This window comes from Zootoca vivipara, chromosome 10, assembly GCF_965207765.1.
Source record: "Zootoca vivipara chromosome 10, rZooViv2.hap1.1, whole genome shotgun sequence".
Lineage (NCBI taxonomy): Eukaryota > Metazoa > Chordata > Lepidosauria > Squamata > Lacertidae > Zootoca > Zootoca vivipara.
This window is the reverse complement of record NC_142593.1, coordinates 25,814,440-25,836,239: the sequence shown is the minus strand read 5'-3', so window position 1 is coordinate 25,836,239 and position 21,800 is coordinate 25,814,440. Positions and strand designations below refer to the sequence as shown.

The window sequence follows — 21,800 nt, the reverse complement described above, 5'->3', positions numbered from 1 at the left end:
GGTAGCAAAAATCGCTTTCATGGGAAACAGAAACTTACTTGCTACAGTATTGATCAGTTGAAAGCAGAAAGGAAAAGTACAGTGTTTTTCTGTATTAGGTTGTTAGAGAAAGCAAAGAAGCAGAGCTGTTGCTCTTTCTTTAGCGATGGATATCTGCAACTACTTCAAGAAGCAGAAGATAGCTAGAAGGCCTCAGATACACACCAGAATTTTGGTTCCTCTCAAGAGACCGGTGTGGTATCAGCCATAATGCAGTCTGGGACATATTCCCCTTTGCCTTCCTCCTCCCTGCTCTGGCCCTCTTGTCCCCATTGAATGCTATGTGACATGAATGCAAGCATCCTGGCTTTAATTGAAGCAGAACAGCAAGGCAAGATGGCATATTCAAACTTCAAAAAGGAGTCCCTGATACAGGCATGTTGGTAAAACACTCTGCCTTGCTAGAGGTTAATTTCTCCCCATTATGTATCATTCATAGCAAGGCTAAGGGGTAGATCAAGGGTTGTTTATCTAAAAATGGTTAAGTCAGCACAAGTCGTGCTGCACATCTTCCCTGGGGCAAGGAGAAGAGCCATAAAAATTTGGGGCCCTACCATTTTCTCAGGTAAGCAAGGAAACATTCTCACCTTTCATTTGGATGTCATTAAAACCACTCCCTCACACTCCCTCAGGTACACATATCTCTAAGAGGTAAAAGCATATCCAGGAAATTTGTTTTTGAAATGTAAATTAGCCTTTTTGAGCTCCACCTGGTGCCTCTTTCTAGGTGCTCTTACAAAGGCAGCTTTCATTGGATTGAAGGCCCCAAAGTTCTGGAGGGGCTCCTGGTGCCTTTGGAGCAGGGGTAGGCAACCTTAGGCCCGTGGCCCAGGTGCGGCCCAACCGCCTTCTAAATCTGGCCCACAGATGGTCCAGGAATCAGCATGTTTTTACATGAGTAGAATGTGTGCTTTTATTTAAAATGCATCTCTGGGTTATTTGTGGGGCATAGGAATTCATTCATTTTTTCCCTCCAAAATATAGTCCGGCCCACCACATGGTCTGAGGGATGGTGGACCAGCCCACAGCTGAAAAAGGTTGCTGACCCGCTTTGGAGCATAGATGGATGAACCTTGCAGACATGAGGCATCCCACTCCTGCTTTTAATCAAGAGCTCCTCCACATCTTTTCATCCACCTGGCAGCTAGGCATTTCCCAATCTGAGCCAGGAGAAGTATATCTTTACAACCTATTTCTGTCTCTGGGAATTTGTATGACACTTGTTTGTATACCCAACCCTTCCATTTTTTCTTTTTCTTGTATGGAATTCATAAATTCTTTCCCTTAGAGTTATGAATGTGTTAGGGTGATAATCAAACGCACCTGCTTAGGCTACCGTACATAAATTAGTCCTCAACTACACTGTGATTTATATGCTTTCGTATCCTTTTTTACTTTACAATAAACGGAAGTTTCCTTTTGAAAATGTTGCCTGGCTCTGCATTCTTGGTTGCACACCACACTTAGGCACATTCAGAACAGTGCCTATTTGCCTTTCAGCAAAAAGGAAAAGGGGGAAAGTCACCCCTCTCTAAGAGGTGGATGGAAAGGGACTAGTTACAGGTAGGTAGCAGTGTTGGTCTGCCATAGTCAAAACCAAAAAAAGGTGTTTTTTTGTTTTTTGTTTGGAAAAGGACTGTACAACTTGAACAGGAAAACCTGGATATGGCGAACTACATGGAAAGCAGATTCTCCACCAGATGTGTTAAAGTGGGGCTGCTAACTGAATGCTGGACCCCTACAGAAAGGTATGCGGTCATGGATTTTGTCATGCATGACTTTTGAAATATTCTCCCTGATTAGCATACTTACCTTTTTTGAAAGAACTTGTATGTCATTTTTTGCATTTTATTTCCCTAACCAGTAGTACAAGGGGTACAGGGCACATGCATTACCAAATTTGTACCATGTACAAAGACTACAATGAAACTGCAAGAGAGCACTCAAAATGGATGGTACAGTAGATCAGATGAAGATGCTTCTAACATCCTGTCATGAACAGGGAAAAGGTGCCAATTGCACAGCAGCTTATTGAGTTTTCTGCAAAAGCTTTTGAGGAAAATAAACAGAAGCTGTACACTGTAATAACCATTGTGGGTCACGTAACCTTGGTCTTCATAATAAGACCAGTATATAAAGCAGTTGACATGATAGACCTCTTACAGTTTTGTGTTGAGACAGAGTATGAATTGTTTGGTGTTGGGTTTTTTTTAATGGAAACTGGGTCAGGCATCTGTAAGAACACAGAATGCGCTAATAAAGTTGTGTGGCCAAATTACGAGGGAGATCCTGTAGTGAAGGCTAACACATCCATGAGATTCTCAGTTTTAGCCAAGGAAGCAGCATATATTTCCGGCATAGGGCAACTGTCTCTAGGTGTAAGATTTGTGGAAGAATGTGATCGAAATCCATCTATACATGGAGCAATTTCTTTGGGGACTCTCTACTGCAAACACAACAATAATCTTCATCAACCCAAATTACCATGCTTGGGAAATGCTCAAATTGCAAGATGATACCCTAGGACCATAACCAATCAGGAACTGAGGTGCCACCTGCAAAATACGCTTTGAGCCACCAGACACCATGCATCCACACATCCAGCTGAGGGTCTTCTACAAGATGGCATTGGATCCCACCTGGCCCAGAGCCCCCTAATGCTCACCAGCCGCCGCCAAAACATGTATGTGGTGGGGGGAATCAAGAACTGGGGGTCTCAATCACAGAACATGCTTTGGGCCACCGCAAATCAGAAACCTACACAACTCGGAGGGTGTCATCTGCGATACAGCATTTTAATCCACCAGACTCATGGGTCCATGGCGCAGTCAAGTGCATCTAAACACACCAACAATAGCCAAAATTGGGGCAGGGTAAGGAACTGGGGAAATGGGAACCCAAAATATAGGTCTTGGCCAAAGGATGGATCATATGACTCAACAGAAGAGGGCAGACCTTGCATTTGATCTTAATAGGCAACGCCCGTGACATTAACTTGGAGGTGGATTGGTCCAACATGCATAGTCAAATCTTAGCTAAGTATATGGGCAGCTGGTTTCCCATAGCCATTTTTGTTTCTTTTAAAAGCTGCTTGGGCAACTACCATTTGGTGACAAACCATGAAACTACTGCACTATTGTAAGTCATTCCCCTATGGGTCATCCTCACATTTATCTCCCTCCAAAATGACCAAGTTCCAGTTGGAAAATGATACTGATATCACACCACCTTTACCAGCTGTGGGAGGAAGATAATTTATCAGTTGATGGGGGGGGGGGGAGAAGCATCGCCTGCCAAATTCCTTCTTGCTACGCAGTTGTCACGCAGAGGTGCCCTGTCAGAAATTTTACCCAATAGGAACAGTATGCTCAGAAACTCTCACGCCCTGTTTGATTCAGTGAAACGTGGAAAGGTTAAAGATGGGAGGGGGGAAGCCCTAGAAGCCGCAAATGCATACTCAAAATGATTTATCTCGCCCCCACCTCCGATCTCTTAAAACAGACATTACTTGCGCTCACAACCAGGGCTGGGGAAATGGTAGCTAGCATGTCTTTGGCTAGCAGCCCGATCCTAAGCGTTTGCTCGGAGCTAACGTCTACTTGGCTCAGTGGGATTTATGATTGGGTTTAGGATCGCAGCCGGATCCGATTCTAATCCGGTTATGGGTGGGGTGTGCGTGCAAATCAATGCTTGGCCAAATAGGAAACGATGGCGAATTATTCCAGATTAATACACACACACAACTACAGGAACAGATACTGCAAGTGCTGTGAAACGGCGCGTCGAACTCTCCTCCTGGATGTGGCGCCGATGGCCGCGGAGCAAGGCGCCTAGCCAGGCAAGCTGCGAGCTTCCTCTCCCACCGCCTGCTCTTGCAGCCGAGGCGGCAAGGCGCTGCTCCGTCTGAAGCAGCCCAGCCCTGGCAGGGGGAGGGATTGCACAAGCCCCGGAGCAGAAAATGGTCGGCCGGGGTTGATGCGAAGCTAGCTGGGGACGCCGCCGTGCCGAGAAGAAGAGGAAGCGCAGCAGTGCCGGAGACCCTCTATTTTTTTCTTTTTCTTTTTTGGCCTTCGTCGTCATCCGGGCTGTTGTTTTCCCTGCTGTCGACCGATATTATTGCATGCATGCAGCGGATTTGAGAACCGGCCGCCGCAGCCGCCCGGGCAACATGCAGCTGTCTCCCTGCGGGGCGGAGGAAGCCGAGTGAGGAGGAGCCGCAGCGGCGGGTTTCTGCTTTCTTCTTCTTCATTTGTGTGCGTGTTTCTCCTCCTCCCGCCACCTCGCCTTGTTTGGGCTTTTTGCTCGCGGGAAAATGGAGCCTTTCCCCAGTAACGGTGAGTACGACAGCTCCTTCCTCCCCCCTCTCTCTCTGTCTGGCCTTTCGGCTCGCCAGCTGTAACCAGACTCCTCCTCGCCTCTCGTGCTGTTGCTCTCTGCTGGAGGAGAAGCTCCGAGGGTGGCAAGAAAGCACCCGGCCCCGAGGCGGTAACAAGCCGACGAGAGAGAGGCCGTGCGCCCCGGCGCCTCTGCCGGGAAATGGAGACTTGCTGCATCCGCGCAAGGCCGCGCGCAGCCTGAAGGTCAGGGGGTCGCCTCCCCAAAAGTAAAGCGCCGGGGGAAGGAGCCATGCACGCTTGTGCCCACCCTCCGCCTCGCCTCCACCCGCAAGTTGAAGCTCTGAGCTAAGCGAGTTCGGACGACCCCCGAGGCTCCTGGAAAGGAAAGTTTGGCGGGAGGAAGCCTCCTCGTGGCCTGAAACGAGGCGCTTCTCTGGGACGCACTAGCGCCTCTGGATTGGAAAAGTAGGAGCGCCCAGCTAGGCGACCCTTCCAGGGAGGAAGAGCTTTCAGTGGGGCTGGAGTGGCCTGTCAGTGTGGACAGAAGTCCTTCTTTGGAAGGGTACCTGCGAGGAGCCACAACCTTGGCCTTGGGGCAGCAGCCCCTTCTTCAATGAGGCAAACGCTCCCCAACCTGTTGTTACTTGCTCTCTTTGTTTATTGACTTTTCCATTTCCAAAGCTCCTTCGAACTATGCGCTGGTTTGCTCAAATGTCCCCGCTGTGTCGGCTTTGTTTTCAGCCCAAAGGCTCAATGCTAGGATGGAAGATGGCGACAAACTTTAGACATGCTGACTGTTGTTCAGTAGGCCAACAAACTTGACTTTAGTGGGGCTTGGTGCGGGGAGGGGACACCCAGCCTACCACTTCAGTGTCTGGGACAAGAAGCATTGCCTTCTCTACCCATGAACTCTAAATAACTGCCCATTATTTTTGTTTAATAAACTTGCATATCTCCTTTAAAAAAAAGTTACTGCTATTTAGAGAAAATCCACAAACCACATCTCGCTTAAACAAAAGGAGAACCAAGACTACTTGAGTTCTTAGTGCAATGATTGTTAGCAGTTGTCTGGGGGAAGGTTTTTTTTTTAAAAAAAGCTAAAACCTTTGAAGCCATTGAGTGTAACTGCAAAATTAATTCTTTGTTTTACTCCCATACTATTTACATGATGATTGCAGCAATGAGTCTTGTGGCTCCCTTCAAGACTTAATAAACATGGTACAGTATGAGGTTTCATAGACTAGAATTTATTTCAGGAAATGAATGAAGTGTTGCCCTGTGTTACATGTACTGTATATATATATGCATATAGTTGAGGTGGGGGATTGTAAACTGAAGTCAGAAGATAATAATTGTGTTGTTTCTTAGGAGGACAACATTTTATGCATCTAATGAAGTGAAATGTAGTCCATGAAATGTTATGGCAATAATACATTTGTTTTCCTGTAAGGTGTCATGAGATTCTTTCTTGTTTTTACCAACTGTATTGTTTCTCAAGTATAAGATTTCATTCCCTGCCAGAATTTAGCTGTAAAATGCAATGGGGATTCTCAAATCTCCAAACAACTTGACAGTTTAGAGTGGCAAACATTATCTGGCAGCATCAAATTGATGATGTCAGGGAAACTTGTTAGGCAGAATGTAAGAGTAACAGTTCACAGGTGTGGAATTGTCTTAAAGCCATTTAGAAGTAGATAGAATGCTAAAATTATGGAAGAATCTCTGTGATCTTTTCCTGCATTTTTAAAAAAAGCTTTTTTATGAAGCAGTAGCACACACACACACACAAAACAGAATCAATATTGGAACCTGGGAATTTCCCCCTATACAGGAGCCTTGTGTGTGGCTTTAGTCTGTAAAACTTTGTACTGCTTAAATTGAATTCATGCACAAGAATAGAGATACATGGGACATGTTACCTTCATAAAGGCATGATTCCAAATCCGGATTTCCCAGCATAACCAGAGGCAGATGTTGCAAATATGATGCCCTCCGGTTGGATTAAACTCCCTATAATCCTGACCTTTGGCCATGCTGGGTAGGACTGATGGGAGTTGTAGTCCAACAACAGCTGAAGGGCACAGCTTACTTTCTCTGATCTAGGGACAGGAGCATTTGAAGTGATGAAGTAACAGGTGTGGGAAGGACTAATGATACATCCCACCCACCAAGCCAGCCTCCCCTCAAGTGACTCCAAGGCTGTTTGTTTCCCACTAATTGGGCAAGGCTTTTGGTTTTAAAAACTTGATGTGGCGGGGAGTGAGAGAGTGGAACTTGCTTAAAGGGGCTGGGGGCCATTTGCAGAGAAGAAGTAAACAATTTTTCCTGCCTAACAAATGCTTTCATGCCTCTGATTAGTGCTTTGTATAAGTATAACGAGTAGTTATTATTATTATTACTACATTTCTATAACACCCTTCATCTGAGGATCACAGGGCAGTTTACAATATAAAAGCAGAGATAGATAGAACAATACTCCTTTGCTTTGGTATGGTTCATATTTGCCTGTACATAAGAATGTTCCTCAAGTATTCTTCTGAGACATGTCAAGGTTTCATTTATGGAGCATGTTATTGCATTTTTAACCACTGGCACCTGCAGCAGGTCCTTTTCCTGATACTGTACTGGAGATACTGTAGTAAGACTGTACAAATGTCCTCCAAATGTCCTAAAATCCTTTTCCTTAAATGGTATAGATTAGGAAGAAATGGGCTACTGGGCCAATACCACTTTGGTTCAATTCACATGGTCTCTTATTCTGGGATATTTTATATTGTGTCTTATTAACCCCCTCCATTGGATGGCTTCTTCTTCTTCTTCTTCTTCTTCTTCTTCTTCTTCTTCTTCTTCTTCTTCTTCTTCTTCTTCTTCTTCTTCTTCTTCTTCTTCATTTTGTTGCATTTATGTATAGCTTTTCTGACGATTCACTCAAGGCAGTTTACAATTTTAAATGACTAAAACACAGGGTCCCAACTCTATGATTTTATAAAATTATATAACATATGTGTTTGGTAGAGGGAAGGAGACAGGCTCTGATGTTGCCTGTGCCTGCCTTCGGCCCTGTAGGTCTTGTGAATCTTGATTGTGTTTTAAATAATTCATATGTTATAGCAAGCGTCATTCAGGTAGCAAAGTATACTGGCATTTAAATTCTTCTTTGCTTGCTTGTAAGCCAGGCATTCCCAAACTTCAGCCCTCCAGATGTTCTGGACTACAATTCCAATCTTCCCCAACCACTGGCCCTGTTAGCTAGGGATCATGGGAGTTGTAGGCCAAAACATCTGGAGGGCCGCAGTTTGGGAATGCCTGTTCCAGGCCATAGCACTTGAATAGGGAAAGGAGACACATAATCTGATCTGCCAAAGCTTACTCTTGTTCTGGAAGAACAGGAAATATAAGTGTTTCTGTTTCAGAGGGTAATCACATATTATGTTTGGTTTTTTTCTTACTCAGTTACATCTGTGTTGTATCCATTTCTGCTATTTCTTCTCGTTAAAACTAAAAACAACAACAGCACATCTCAGTGCCTTTCCATCTGGGCTCTATTCAAACCTCTTCCATTGTTTAAAACCACTTTTTTTTTTACTCAAACTTCTCCCATTTTTTTAAAAAACCACCACGTTCCCTATCTCAGTGGGGAAGCTCTCCCTCTCCCTCTCCCTCTCCCTCTCCCTCTCTTTCACATCCCCACAACCCCTTCTTATCCTCCATCCAATGCCTTCCATTAACCTGCCCCCACAAGTCATTTACTACAGAGATGAGTTTCCTCCTTTTTCTTCCTGCTTCCCCTGCCTATAGAATCATAGAAACAGATGGAAGACAAAGTACAGTAGTGCAAATGCAGTATAGACAGAAAAATCCTTATCAGTGAGATGCAAATGTGTTCTGGTCTCTAGTCAAGATTTATCTTCTCAGTAATGCCTTGTTATGTTGAATCTCATGGGCCTGAGGAGAAACCTCTAGTTTCTGGCTGACTCATAAAACCATTTAAATACATGATTCCTTATAACTTTTTTGTAAACATGCATTGTGTTTGCTAGCACCCAATCAGTCACAGAAATGGATGAAATTATTTGTTATTAAGCTATTACTTGACACCAGTAGCATCACCATACGGAACTGAATTTGCCAGAGATAAAAATTGAGAGAATGGAATGGCTAAAGTTGGCTAGCTTAAGCCCATAAAGCAATATCCTTTGTATATTACACCTGCAATGTAACCAATTTATCGAAGAGATAATGATTATGTATTGTGTTCTATAGTCTTGTTTTCAGTTCTCAACTTAAGTCTTTTATTTCTTCAGTGTGACCAAGTCTATGTGCATATGTGGTTGTGTTCTTGGTTTACCTTAACCATTATTTGAACTGTGTGCTATTTCCATAAGAAACAGATTGAGGTGTTCCAACATTTTTTGCTTTGCTTTGGTATCTCTGGAATTGAGAGTTTAATGTGCCAAGACAAGGTATTTGTCAAAGGTAGGTCAAGGAATCATTAGGTTTTAATGGAGGTACTGGAGTAAAAGTTGTCTTGCGTTCTTGTAGAAGAGATTTCGATTCTTGTTACAGAATGACAGGTGTTTTCTCATACCACTATGTTCAGAAAACATGTTACGTGCAGCGTTCAAAACTCCCATTGTTCTAGGCGCATTTTGCTCTAGGTGCTAAAAAGCGAGCAATTTCTGAGCTCTGGATGCAGTACTGCGCCTAAGATTTCAGATTAATATTGCCACTGAGGGTGTGGGAGGAGAAATTCCTGCCTGCTGGACTTCCAAGAAATCACAGCATCAGGCAAGCTGATAGGTTCTGCCTCTCAGCTGGCCTTACAGAAAGGCAGCGTTATGAGGGACCCTCATGAGAATATTAAGGGGGCAGGCAGGGGAAGCATGACTTTGTTTTTTGCAGTCTTAAGATGAGGACTAGACCATGTGAAAAATGAACGTAAGATTTTAGCTGCAATTCATTCATTTTCAGCTTTGTGTTCTTGTTATAAAAAAGAGTGCCTAGACATTCCATTGTTGTGCTCATAACCTAGGTTTAAGGCGCCATTTAGCTCCTAGCTTTCATATCTCAGTTTCTAACACTGGTTATGTGGTTGTTGTATCAGATTTAGGGATGTGTTTATACTTAGCTTTTCCCCCTTCCAGGCTGATTAAGCTTTAATGAGTAGATTGAAAGGATGTGATAAGAGCATGCAACTAAACTAATTTTAATTACTAAATTTTTTAAAGGTGCTTTGGTAGAAAGAATTAGAAATAAACTAGGATTGGTATAGTATTGAATGAGAATGAGCATAGCATTCTGGCCATTTTCCACTACATTAGTAGTTTTTTTAAAAAAAATAACTTTATTTGTTTCAATTTGTTTAGACACAGCAATCAAACAACTTCGATAAAATTAGTTTTTTTTTCTATTGACACTTCTGATGGAATATTAAGGTCAGCCAGGTTAAGAATGCAGAAGGCCATAATCCAAATCCCATTTGTTAAGACCCTTATCTGCTCTGCTGACATTTGTATGCTACCCTGTTTTGGCTTACCCGCTGGATGTATACTAGTATTAGCACCACATCATTGAAGAGAGGCTATATAATCATATGATTACACTGGAATAAAATACCCTCCACAGATTCAAACAATTATTACATTACAGTCAAATACTGACAGAGAGATGAATTGCATACAGGAAAACAACAGGTAATTCTGCAAGGGCAAAGGGGACTCTAGTCTGCTGATGAAACCTTTTATAGAAACACATGAATAACAGGGTGAATTAATTTAAACATTTGATTTAAGTTGCCAAGGGGGCGAAAGGCCAATTTAAGTGTAATGTTGTAAATACACAGCCATATGATAGGAGTTGATTACATAGGTCCCAACCATGGAAGTGGTAGTCTGCTGTGTGTGTGTGTGCTGATTCTTTGGAAATACCCATGTGATTGGCCCCCATCATGTTATTAAAAAATGGCTGCCAGACTGCTAGTGCAATCCTTAAAGGCACCACCAATGGAAGATATTGTGGAGAACAAGCAGTTTGTCCTTCAGCACCATTTTTTGGTGTGTGTGTGTGTGTGTGCGCGCGCCTCTTTAAAACTTTGTTTTGGGTTTCCTTTTTGACAAGCGTGCAGAAAAGTTGGGAGTGTGCACGTTCCCTTTGGAGTCTTAAGAAGTCCAGTTTATAAAGAGACCTGGATTCCAAATTGATTTCTAAGATTTCCTGAGCGTAGACGAAAGATAAAGAGAGGGGGATGATTTTGGACAAGTGCAGCCTTTGGAGAAGTTCTGATTATACCCTCTGTGTCCCATTTGTTTCAATGAGATGGGGCTTTGGACTTTGCCTTCTTGCTAGGTTTTTAGGTTGAATTCCTAAGGACTGTGTTGCTCAATGTATCTCAGCATTTTTGTTCTTTAGAATTTAGTCAAGGGTTTCTGAAATTCTTGCTGTTTACATGCTACTTATATTTGGGAGTTCATAACCCATTTCTCCCCTCCCTCACCAAGGAGGAACAAGTTCATTGAAATAATATGCCTTCTCCTGTCTTCCCTATATTCCTACAATACCTCACAATTCCATCATTAACTATATGTTTGTGGAGTTGTTTCCTACAGAGAGCAATGAGCAGTGTAAATAATTTTAAGTGCCCCTGAAAAGGATGGAAAGAGCTATGCTTTCATTTTAGAGGAAAAGAGTTGAGTAGGATTTGTACTCATTTGTTCCTTTCACTGGTTAAATTGTTGAAACATTGAAAACTATTTTTAAAGCACATTAGACTAAAGAGGCGGAAAACATGGCCCATCCAGATGTCAGCTGTGGGTAGTTCTCTAGGTAAACGAAAGTGGTACAACAATACAGGATGCAACTAACTTCTTACATCTACTGTACTCCCAGTTTTCAGGAATCATGAAAATGTGGGTGAGTCAGTTGCATGTAATTAAATATACAGCTTTAACCACACAGCTTACAGAGCGAACTTGTTAACTTTAAATATGAAAGATGTGGTTTTTCAATTCAGATATGACATGTGTAACTTTTACTTTCTGGCACATCAGAGTTGGAGCTTTGATGTTGCAGACAGTCTATTGACCCCCCCCCCCTCCCAAAAAGTTCAACTTCATAAGTTAATATATGAAAGGTTTCTCTTAAACTTGTGCAAGGCAACCATCTGCCGGGTATTTCAGCAGAACAAGTTGTTCAGCATACCTTTCTGTGCAAAGGACTTGAACCAAAATTGCCTGAAGGGTTTTGTTGCAAATCTTTATAAATAAGCTTAGGTGAGAAACGCTTAAAACAGATGTTAAGTTACAGAAGCTGCTGTTACTGCAGTTATATGTGGGCATTTCACAATTCTCCAGTTTTTATCATTTACAGAATCTTGTAGCAACAAAGGGTCTAGAAAAACCTGATCAGATTCCCTGTCCGCATGCAACACAGGTCAATATTAACTAAAGTATAGGAATTTGGACACCAATTAATGTATAGGCATTTTGCTTCAACTAGATGCATGTTCCACCCCATTTCTCCCTTCCTCTAATGCACATAGATGAGAGATGGTATGGTGAGCATTTGCTACTCAGTGTCCTACCGCTTTGAATATTGATTTAAATGCGGGGTGGGCTGGGTATAAATAATAATTTATTTATTTATTTATTTATTTAAATGGGTCTTAATATTCTACCAGTCATTGCCAATGGGTTGGGGGAAAGAAGTGCTATGAAAAGATCTGTGATACTGCTATCATAATAGCAGCAATTGTACTGTACTCTCTAAGGTAGCCTTCACCAAACTAGTGTCCTCCATATGTTTTAGGACTACAATTTAAATATTTTTTTCTTGGTTTTACTGTTTTATCATTGGTACATCACTTTGAGGGTGGGTTTTTTTTTTAAACAATCAAGCGGTGTATAAATTTTTGTTAAATAAATAAAGCAATTCCGATCAGCTTCAGGCAGCTAGCTTGGGAAATACAATTTTCTGCAGCAAAATAATTTGCATAATTATGAAAATAGTGCTGGTTATACTTGGCAAGTTATTGGCATAATGTTGCTTGCTAATGTTTTATTCCTTTTTTAATGAGTTTGCTTTGAAGGGTAGGGTGAGGGAGAATTTTATTATTGGCCTCAAATGGTCCATATTGAAGTTTTGCTTTAAAAAAAGTCAGGTGAGGTTTTATGTGATGATTTTGTTCTGGTGCGTGTTATGTTCTGGAAAAAGTGGGTAGCCCCAATTTCCATACCATCATGGCATATTGATGGCTACAGCTAGCATAGAAATGGACTCATCCACTTGTTGAGCAACTTTTGCTAATTAAATCTTCTGCGTAAAGTTGTCCCTGTATGAACACATGTCCATTGTGTTCCTTCATGGGTATCATAATATGAGACACAACCATCCGCATACATGCAAACTATGCTTGGAAAGCCCCAACCACCCAACAATTCAAACAGCTGATATGCTTCTTTTGTGTTTCAGATCGAATTCCATTACCTAGGAATATGATTGAAAACAGCATGTTTGAAGAAGAACCTGATGTGGTTGACCTGGCTAAAGAGCCCACCTTGCATCCCTTGGAGCCTGACGAAGTGGAGTATGAGCCAAGGAGTTCTCGGCTCCTTGTCCGTGGTCTTGGAGATCATGAAATGGATGAGGATGAAGAGGACTATGAATCGTCAGCCAAACTTCTGGGAATGTCTTTTATGAATAGAAGCACAGGCCTGCGCGGTAACACAGTGGGCTACAGGCAGAGTTCAGACGGATCGTGTTCTGCACCATCTGTAAGGACCACAGTGATTTGTGCTGTTGTTCTTGTGATTGCTGTCTCCGTAATAATGGCAATCTACCTTCTTCCCAAATGTACCTTTACCAAAGAAGGCTGTCATAAGCAAAACCACACAATAGACAATATATATCCTTTGGCAACAAACGGAAAGCCCTTTCCATGGGCAAATTTTAGGCTACCAAGTGCTGTTGTGCCAGTACATTATGATATTGTCTTGCAGCCAAACTTAACCACTATGAAGTTTTGGGGTTCAGTCCAGATAACTGTGAAAGTCCTCCAGGCGACTTGGCATATCATCCTTCACAGCTCAAAACTTAACATTACCAAGGTAACTCTTTCTTCATCAGGCTCAAGCCAGCCAAAGCAAGCCGAGCTTCGGGAATATCCACTGAATGATCAGATTGCAATTTTTGCCCCCGAGGCTCTCCATGTAGGACAACAATATAACATCAACATGGAGTATTTCTCTAATTTATCAGAAAGTTACTCTGGCTTTTACCGAATCGCTTATAACAATGACAACAGAAATTCAACAAAAAGGTAAAGTTGGGAAATGATGTATTTCTACCTTATTTGTAATACCTGCTACCTACTCCTTGAATTTTTTCAAGTGATCTACATGCAGTGTACTGCCCAAGACGAAACTATAAACCTGGTTCAAATCTCTTAGTTGCCATAAACCTAGTAGATAGATTTGGGGAAGCTATGTTCAATTTTAGACCATGTGCAACATGGAGATGTTAGCATTGCTTTCCTTAACTGGATTGCTCTAAGAAATACTGAGAGTGTATGCAAAGTGTTTTGAATATTCAAGGCACTCCATAAAATGTTAAGTATGTGTTGAGAAGTTCAAGCATTCTGAACATGGAAAACTTCTTTTGTAATTTTTTGATGTTGCAGTTGTTGACTGTAGCCTTTGGGTCTGGGAATTAAACTTGCTAAAGTGTTTCTTCAGGAGTAAAAAGGAAAGTGTTCATCCTCTCCACTAGTTTTTGTTCCTTTAGGTAGAATGCAGGCATATATGTAAAATGTAAACTATGTTTGGTTTTTGTTATCAAGCCTTGATCAAAACCAAATTCTAGAATTCAATCTAGAATTTTTGTTTCAAAGCCAGATCTTTGTGTAGCTTAATCCATTAGGAGACTGCAGATCTTTTGCAGGGTACATTAAGCTGGGGCTAGTATAAGGAACCTAAAAGGTGCAGTGGTCGACATGTCCTTAGAGCTTGTTTACAGGTGGCCTGAGAAACTATTTTTAAGGTTCATATGCAATTATGAAGTAATAAATATACATCATAATAGATATGCAAATTCCAAGCAGGAGCTGCATTGCTTCATATTCATGTGATCCTAATGTCACAGTAATAAATTTGGCCTTTTTTTTGGTACAATTTTTGACAGGGTAGCAGTATTGCCTTTCCTGAACAAATGCATAGGGCTAAACAATTTCCCTTTTAAGTCTATTTTTCTCAACATCTAATGGCTAATAATGATAATAGCAAATGGATTTTTCTTTCGATTTTCATCAGGTGGCTTGCAGCAACCCAGTTTGAACCCTTGTCAGCAAGGTCAGCTTTTCCATGCTTTGATGAACCAGCATTCAAAGCCACTTTCCAAGTCTCCGTCAAGAGAGATAGTCAGCATTCTGCTTTGTCAAATATGCCAAAGGTAAAATCCTGCCATATTCTCGTTCGTGGGAGATGGGTACCTATGCTGCTGTGCTCCACTGGATATATAGCATGGGCACCTCTGGATGAAGGTGGTCCTCAAGGCCTCTCTTCCCACCCTTGGAATTATGCTGAGCTCATGCCCTACACTGCCTCTGCTCCTTAAGTGCTTTGAACCTGGCTGGAATGTGACCTTGAATTGTGGTGATGCCTCTTACCTGTATATGGAGAGGGAGGGGTGTGTGTGTGTGAGAGAGAGAGAGAGACCTCTGACACTTGCATGGTTGTAATGTAGCCCTACTGTAGAAAGTTAAGAGTTGGAACCACTGTCCTGCCCATGCTTGTCTCTGCCCGACCTCCCTGCAGGCCCCAGAATGCTGTCTATCAGAGGATCTAGTTACAGGTAAGTAGCCGTGTTGGTCTGACGTAGTCGAAACAAAATAATAAAATTCCTTCCAGTAGCACCTTAGAGACCAACTAAGTTTGTCATTGGTATGAGCTTTCGTGTGCATGCACATTTCTTCAGATATACTAAAGAAGTGTGCATGCACATGAAAGCTCATACCAATGACAAACTTAGTTGGTCTCTAAGGTGCTACTGGAAGGAATTTTATTATTTTATCAGAGGATCTGTTTCACAAGCTGAAAAAGGCTTTGAGCCACTGGTATATAATATATGCCTCAGAATACCAGTGGCTGGTGATCACAAGCTGGAGAACATCTTTGTGTTTTCTGTGTGGTATTCCCATAAGTATCTCATTGCCCACTGCCCACTAGGGGAACAGAATGCCCAACTAGATGAGACTTTGCTGTTGTATTCTTAATAACGTGCTCATGGTTGTTGGCACAAAACAGCAATTTAGTTCATCACATGACATGGCGTTCTGTGCTTTACCTTTGCTTTCATGATGCAGAAAAAAATATGAATATGTTGGCATTGTGTGGCTATAGGGAACTTGGAGACAAAAGAGCCATGCAAGGGCCAGCTGGATGCCTCTGAGAAGTCCACAAGCAGATTATGAAGGCAATAGCCTTCTCCTGCTTGCTCCCAGAAACTGGTGTTGCATTTGGCAAGCCCTGCACTTTCCACTGGAAGGTTAAATACAGTAAGGTCTGTGATTTTCCAGCTGGGAAATGTGGTACTTGGTTCTCTGTGCCGTTATGGTAGCTGTGTATAGATCTTTGGTTGCTATTTATGGTGCTGGTTGGGGTGAAATGGAAAAAGCACGGCAGCACCATTTTGCCCATGTTCTTTAAGACCCAGGAGACACAGAAGGTGAAGAACCTGTGGCACCAAGATGATGTTGGACTTCCAATTCCCATCAGCCCCAGCAACATCTGGAGAGCTACAGGTTCTCCACCCCTGCTTGAGACAAATGGAGTTGGGGAGGAAGCATCTATGAAATTGGTGGAACAGGGAACAGGACTCAGCCATAGCAATCAACAAGTCAGTTAAATCTCAGACAGGTGTTGGTGTTCTCTATATTCCCTATACCAAAGACATAAGTTTTTTGTCTTCTGGCCCTGGCCAGACATTTAAAAAAATGTGGTTTGAGAAGCAATCTGCAGATAGGATATCTCTCTGCAATGTGTCTTCTAGGGAGGCCCAACTGATGAGATATGAATCCGGGATTCATCATATTTGTTTTAGTCTGTTAGATATGTCTGTGTGTATCAATAAGTTAGCCTCATTCTATGTATGTGTGGTGATAGGGCTGCCGCATCAAAATTCTAGGGGCAAAAGTGGGAGTTGAACGTGTATGAGTTTTTCCTAATCATTTGCTTATCTTTTTTGCAAGCTATTCATGGCCTGTTTGCCACTGCTTCTTTGTCCATTCTGCAGCTTCAGCACCGTTTTTCTTTAAAAAAAATAAGAGCAGCTCGCTGAGGCAGCAGAGGTCATTCAAGGAGTGTAATGTCATGTAGCCATGAAGCTATTCAGGTTTGACTAAAGGATATTATGAAACCACATCAGAGTGAGCTCAGGAAGCGTTGCCTTCTGTCCAAATTGACTTTGTGGTGATAGCACAGAGCTAAATTGATTGTGTGACATCACTACAGAGCCAAAATTGAGAGTGTGTCCTAACTCTCCAGATAAACATTTCTCCCCTTTTCCAACTACTTTTCATGGAAACGAAAGAAAAAAGAGTGCCTTACCTGGGGGGGGGGGGTGAAGTTTTTCATAAAAACATGTTGCCCACTATTTAGTTTCAGTCAGCATAATACTAATTGCACACCATTGGGCAATGCAGGCCTAGGGAAATATCGATATGCAACACTTAACATTTTGCATATTAATTCCAGTTCTAGCCTGTATATATTTTGCATGACTCTATTTTTGTTCCTATGTCAACACAGGGTAGGCATCTTTGAGCTTTACTCTTGCCCCAGGGCCTCTAGGTTTCTATTAAACACTTACATTTTGTTTGTGTTTCCAGAAAGCAACCAAATCTCTGGCAGATGGATTGGTTCAAGATGAGTTCTATCCAAGTGTGAAAATGAGCACTTACCTAGTAGCTATCATCGTTGGAAACTTGGCAAATTGCACTAAGGAAACAAAAGGGATTCAGGTATGTGTTCCTTTAGCTCTTGAGCATGAGCTTATTCCTTCTCAGAATTTTTCAGGAAGTGCCCTTGCTGTGAATTGAAGAAAGCTGTGTTCCCTCCCTTGTGTCAGCATACACGGTCTGAAGTAGGTTGTGGTTTACTGGCCTAGACCCACCAGAACCAACCAGCTCTGCTGCTGCCTAAAAAGGTAAAGGTAAAGGGACCCCTGACCATTAGGTCCAGTCGTGACCGACTCTGGGGTTGCGCGCTCATCTCGCATTATTGGCCGAGGGAGCCGGCGTATAGCTTCCAGGTCATGTGGCCAGCATGACAAAGCCGCTTCTGGCAAACCAGAGCAGCACATGGAAACGCCGTTTACCTTCCCGCTGTAGCGGTTCCTATTTATCTACTTGCATTTTGACGTGCTTTCGAATTGCTAGGTTGGCAGGAGCTGGGACCGAGCTACGGGAGCTCACCCCGTCACAGGGATTCGAACCGCCGACCTTCTGATCAGCAAGCCCTAGGCTCAGTGGTTTAACCACAGCGCCACCTGGGTCCCTCTGCTGCTGCCTACTTGTTTCAAATTACTTTGATGGAACCTCAAAGTTCAGCGAAACCAAATAAGCCACATAGGTGTATATTTGTGAATTGCCTCAGTGGTATTACAAATAAATAACCTTGCAGAAGGAAGAGTAGCTTCTTCTTTGGGTTGTTTTTCCTGGGTGTGGCCACAAACCCGCTGCTGATCCAAATATGAAGTTTTGTGTGTCGGAGCTGTAAACTCATATTTAGCTCTCTAACATCTCAGTTGGTAGTAGCAGCAGCCTGTGTGGTATAGCATATAGAGAAGCGGACACGGAGCAATGGATTCAAACTACAAGAAAGAAGATTCCGCCTAAACATTAGGAAGAACTTCCTGACAGTAAGAGCTATACGGCAGTGGAATTTGCTACCAAGGAGTGTGGTGGAGTCTCCTTCTTTGGAGGTCTTTAAGCAGAGGCTTGACAGGCATATGTCAAGAATACTTTGATGGTGTTTCCTGCTCGGCAGGGGGTTGGACTGGATGGCCCTTGTGGTCTCTTCCAACTCTACGATTCTATGATTCTAGCATAGTAAGCTATTGTGATGCTAGTGTTAGGAAGGCAGCTTTGCCTCACCACAGAGGCTGCTACTGCCAGTTGTGAAGGCAGCTTTTTGATTTCCCTCGTATTCTCTTTTTTTAACCTCTGGAATAATAACCACTTCTGCTGGTAGTTAGTAGTGGCTCATGGAGGTGGTGGTAGAAGCACATGCACCCCCCTGGGCTCATTGAGAAGACGATGGGGATGAGGTCAGGGGACTGTTAGGAGGGCAGTATTCATGCAGGGTGTGTGCACACCTGTGGGACAGCCACAACCAAATCAAAGGTTCCCTAAGGACACACAGCCACATCCCTGTCCCAGTACAACCGCTGGGAGGATTCCACTGCCTGCCCCTCTCTCCCTCCAACCATGAGCCACCAGTGTTGCCGGTGGTGTTACTCAGAAAGTAGCATAAAGCTAAAACATGAACAAGGTTGTATTTACACAGTAGAAGCTGTTCAGAACTTCGGAACTCTTTGGAAATGTCACGATGTTGTTTGCATTCTGTTTTACTGCCTTGTTTAACAAGTAAGCGCTAAGGTGGTAAAGGTAAAAGGACCCTGACCGTTAGGTCCAGTCGTGACCGACTCTGGGGTTGCGGCGCTCATCTTGCTTTACTGGCCGAGGGAGCCAGCGTACAGGTTCCGTGTCATGTGGCCAGCATGACAAAGCCGCTTCTGGCGAACCACAGCAGCGCACGGAAATGCCGTTTACCTTCCCACTGTAGCGGTACCTATTTATCTACTTGCACTTTTATGTGCTTTCGAACTGCTAGGTTGGCGGGAGCTGGGATCCAGGAACGGGAGCTCACCCAGGCGCAGGGATCTGAACCGCCTTTGAGCTGCCTTGTGAATGCTGCCTTTGCCAACTGTTTTAGTAAAACTGTGTTCATAAGAGAAGTTTTCTCACTTAAAAACTATCAATGAAGCATATGCGTCTCGTGGGATTTTCTGTTTCATATTCTCTCCCCCCACCCCCACCCCTTCCCTTTCTTCCACTGGGATAGGTATCTGTCTATTCTGTGCCACAAAAGTTGAACCATACTGAATATGCCTTAGACACAGCAGTGAAGCTCCTCGAGTTTTATCAGAAGTATTTTAATATAACATACCCGCTTCAAAAATTAGGTGAGATGCTTAATATTCTTGTGAGTTTGCACCTGTTGTTCATATATTCTTATGAGTTTGTTTTTATTCTGGTTTTTAATAGTATAAAGGTAGAGGAGAATTAATCACTGTAACATGGAGAAATAATTAATTACATGACTAAAATTAAGTGGAGTCCTTGTTCGAGAAGGTGCGTATGTTTCCTATGCTCATTGAGATTTAAAAGCTACTTGTATTTATGGAATGTGTGAGACTCATTAAAAGTATAAAGAAAATCGGCATGGGTTTGCATGTGGCGCCACGATGTTAAGCATGGAACATGGACATGTTCCATGCGCTTAAAGTTCAGTGTGTTTGACTGGCGCTTTTCAAAAAATTAAATTTGCTAAGTTTTTTTTTCCATTTTAGTACTGGCTTATTTACAAACTGGTGCCTTGCTCTTCATCTAGACTTGGTAGCTCTTCCTGACTTTGAGGCTGGAGCAATGGAAAACTGGGGTTTGATCACTTTTCGAGAGACAACACTCCTTCACGATGACACGACATCTTCAGCCATGGATAAAAAGAGAGTAACAAGAGTGATTGCTCATGAGCTGGCACACCAGGTATGAAGGATCTCCCAATTTCTTCCTGTACTGCAGGATTTTCTCTTTAAAAAAAAATCATTGCAGTTCTGATTCATGCTGCTTACAAGAAAGCTTGCCTTTTCCCATTTCCTGCTAAAATAATTAGGCTGCATCTTTTGCGCCAGTAATAGGAAGTAGTTTCTCTCTCCCCTCCCCCTGATTCAAATGAAAATTACTGTGTCTTTGCACTCGTGATGGAGCAGTGCTTTTGAGGCAGCCTAGAGTGATTATATTTTCTCACGCTGCTAATTTGTGCAGACAGCATATAAGGAAGACTAAGAGCAACTGCAAGCTAGATTTTTTTAAATAAAAAAACACCCACAAAAAACTAATTTGACTACACGCTTGTAACACTTTGTACTAGGAGCAATGGAAAAGCATGATGGGGATATGAACTGCTGGTGTGCATTATGTGCAATTACCAAGTGGTGGTTGAGGGAGGGTAAAAATCAATGATATTTTTGTATTTTTAAAAAATCAGATTTTTAAAATTTAAATTGGATTTTTTTTTATTTAAATCTGATTTTTAAAATAAAATGCTTTTGGACGAAACATCTTTCTAAAGATAGTTTTATATTTAAGTTACATTATAGTCCAAAGGCTATTCATCACAAAATAAGGATTTGTTTTAAGTTTTTCATGTGTGCTAAAACTCAGTCTAAGTTTTTTTTAAAAACCGTTTAACCACATCAGTTAACAAACATGGATACATATGCTATAATGTTATTGTTTTAGTTAAATACATTGTTTAAATTGTTATTAAGAAAATGATAATTTTTTTTCATTCCAATAAAGTACAGCAGAAAAGTTGTCCAAATATAAACAGTTAACTTATTAAACCTCACAATTATTTCATAATTATCTGTCTATGTATTTCTAATAGTATAACCACATCAGTAATTTATGATATAACTGTAAAAACTACTCCTGAAAATTTATTATTCTAAAAATGAAACCTTCATCTGGTGGTAAATATTAAGATTATACCAGCAATAATGAGTCTTTCTGTAAAAAAAAAAAAAAGAGAGAGAGATTTAAATCAAGTCTTACTGACTAGTGATTTAAATCAAGTCTTACTTGTGATTTAAATCAATTTGATTTAAACCAAATCCCCCCGGGGGAGGGATGTAAAATTTCTGTTCACAAGCACTCTCGCAGTTTAAATTAAAACAATTAAATGAGCAATTTTAAAAATATGTATATACAATATTTATTTACATTCAGATTTGTGTTTTGGGTTAACTGGGTGGTTAGGCCAATTTGCAGCAGCATGCCCCAATGAATGCTTCTGAAATGTTTGTTTCACATTCATGCACGACAAGCTGCCAGTATAAACATCTATGCAGCTGTAATGTGGTTTTCCTGAGTTGAGAAAATGCATGTAGCCCCACATGTCAAGGCAGTGGCAGGCTGTTTTATTCTGTTTCCTGTTGATGAAGATGATTGACGAAGACGGTTTGTTTCCCAATAACAAACCTTCTTATCTATCTTGCATAGCTCCTTGAACACTCTTTAAAATCTTTATTCTTATACATCTGCATTCATCTTTGGGCATGTTATCTAATAATGGGAATGTGTATTTCCTT

The 21,800-nt window shown here is 41.9% G+C and overlaps 1 protein-coding gene across 2 annotated transcripts in view; it reads left to right on the top strand.

The window, feature by feature from the left end:
• The first annotated feature begins 4,085 nt into the window (after window positions 1-4,085).
• Window positions 4,086-21,800, top strand: part of LNPEP (leucyl and cystinyl aminopeptidase) — a 42,647-nt gene continuing 24,932 nt past the window's right edge. The window contains exons 1-6 of one of the 2 annotated variants that reach the window (XM_035099701.3): window positions 4,086-4,373; window positions 12,843-13,689; window positions 14,678-14,816; window positions 17,254-17,385; window positions 19,490-19,610; window positions 20,039-20,193. In XM_035099701.3, coding sequence (XP_034955592.2) covers window positions 4,352-4,373; window positions 12,843-13,689; window positions 14,678-14,816; window positions 17,254-17,385; window positions 19,490-19,610; window positions 20,039-20,193 — 1,416 coding nt within the window. In that variant the 5' untranslated portion in view covers window positions 4,086-4,351. Of the gene's footprint in view, window positions 4,374-5,455; window positions 5,595-12,842; window positions 13,690-14,677; window positions 14,817-17,253; window positions 17,386-19,489; window positions 19,611-20,038; window positions 20,194-21,800 lie in introns of those variants that run through there. The other variant, XM_035099702.3, reaches the window with a different exon arrangement.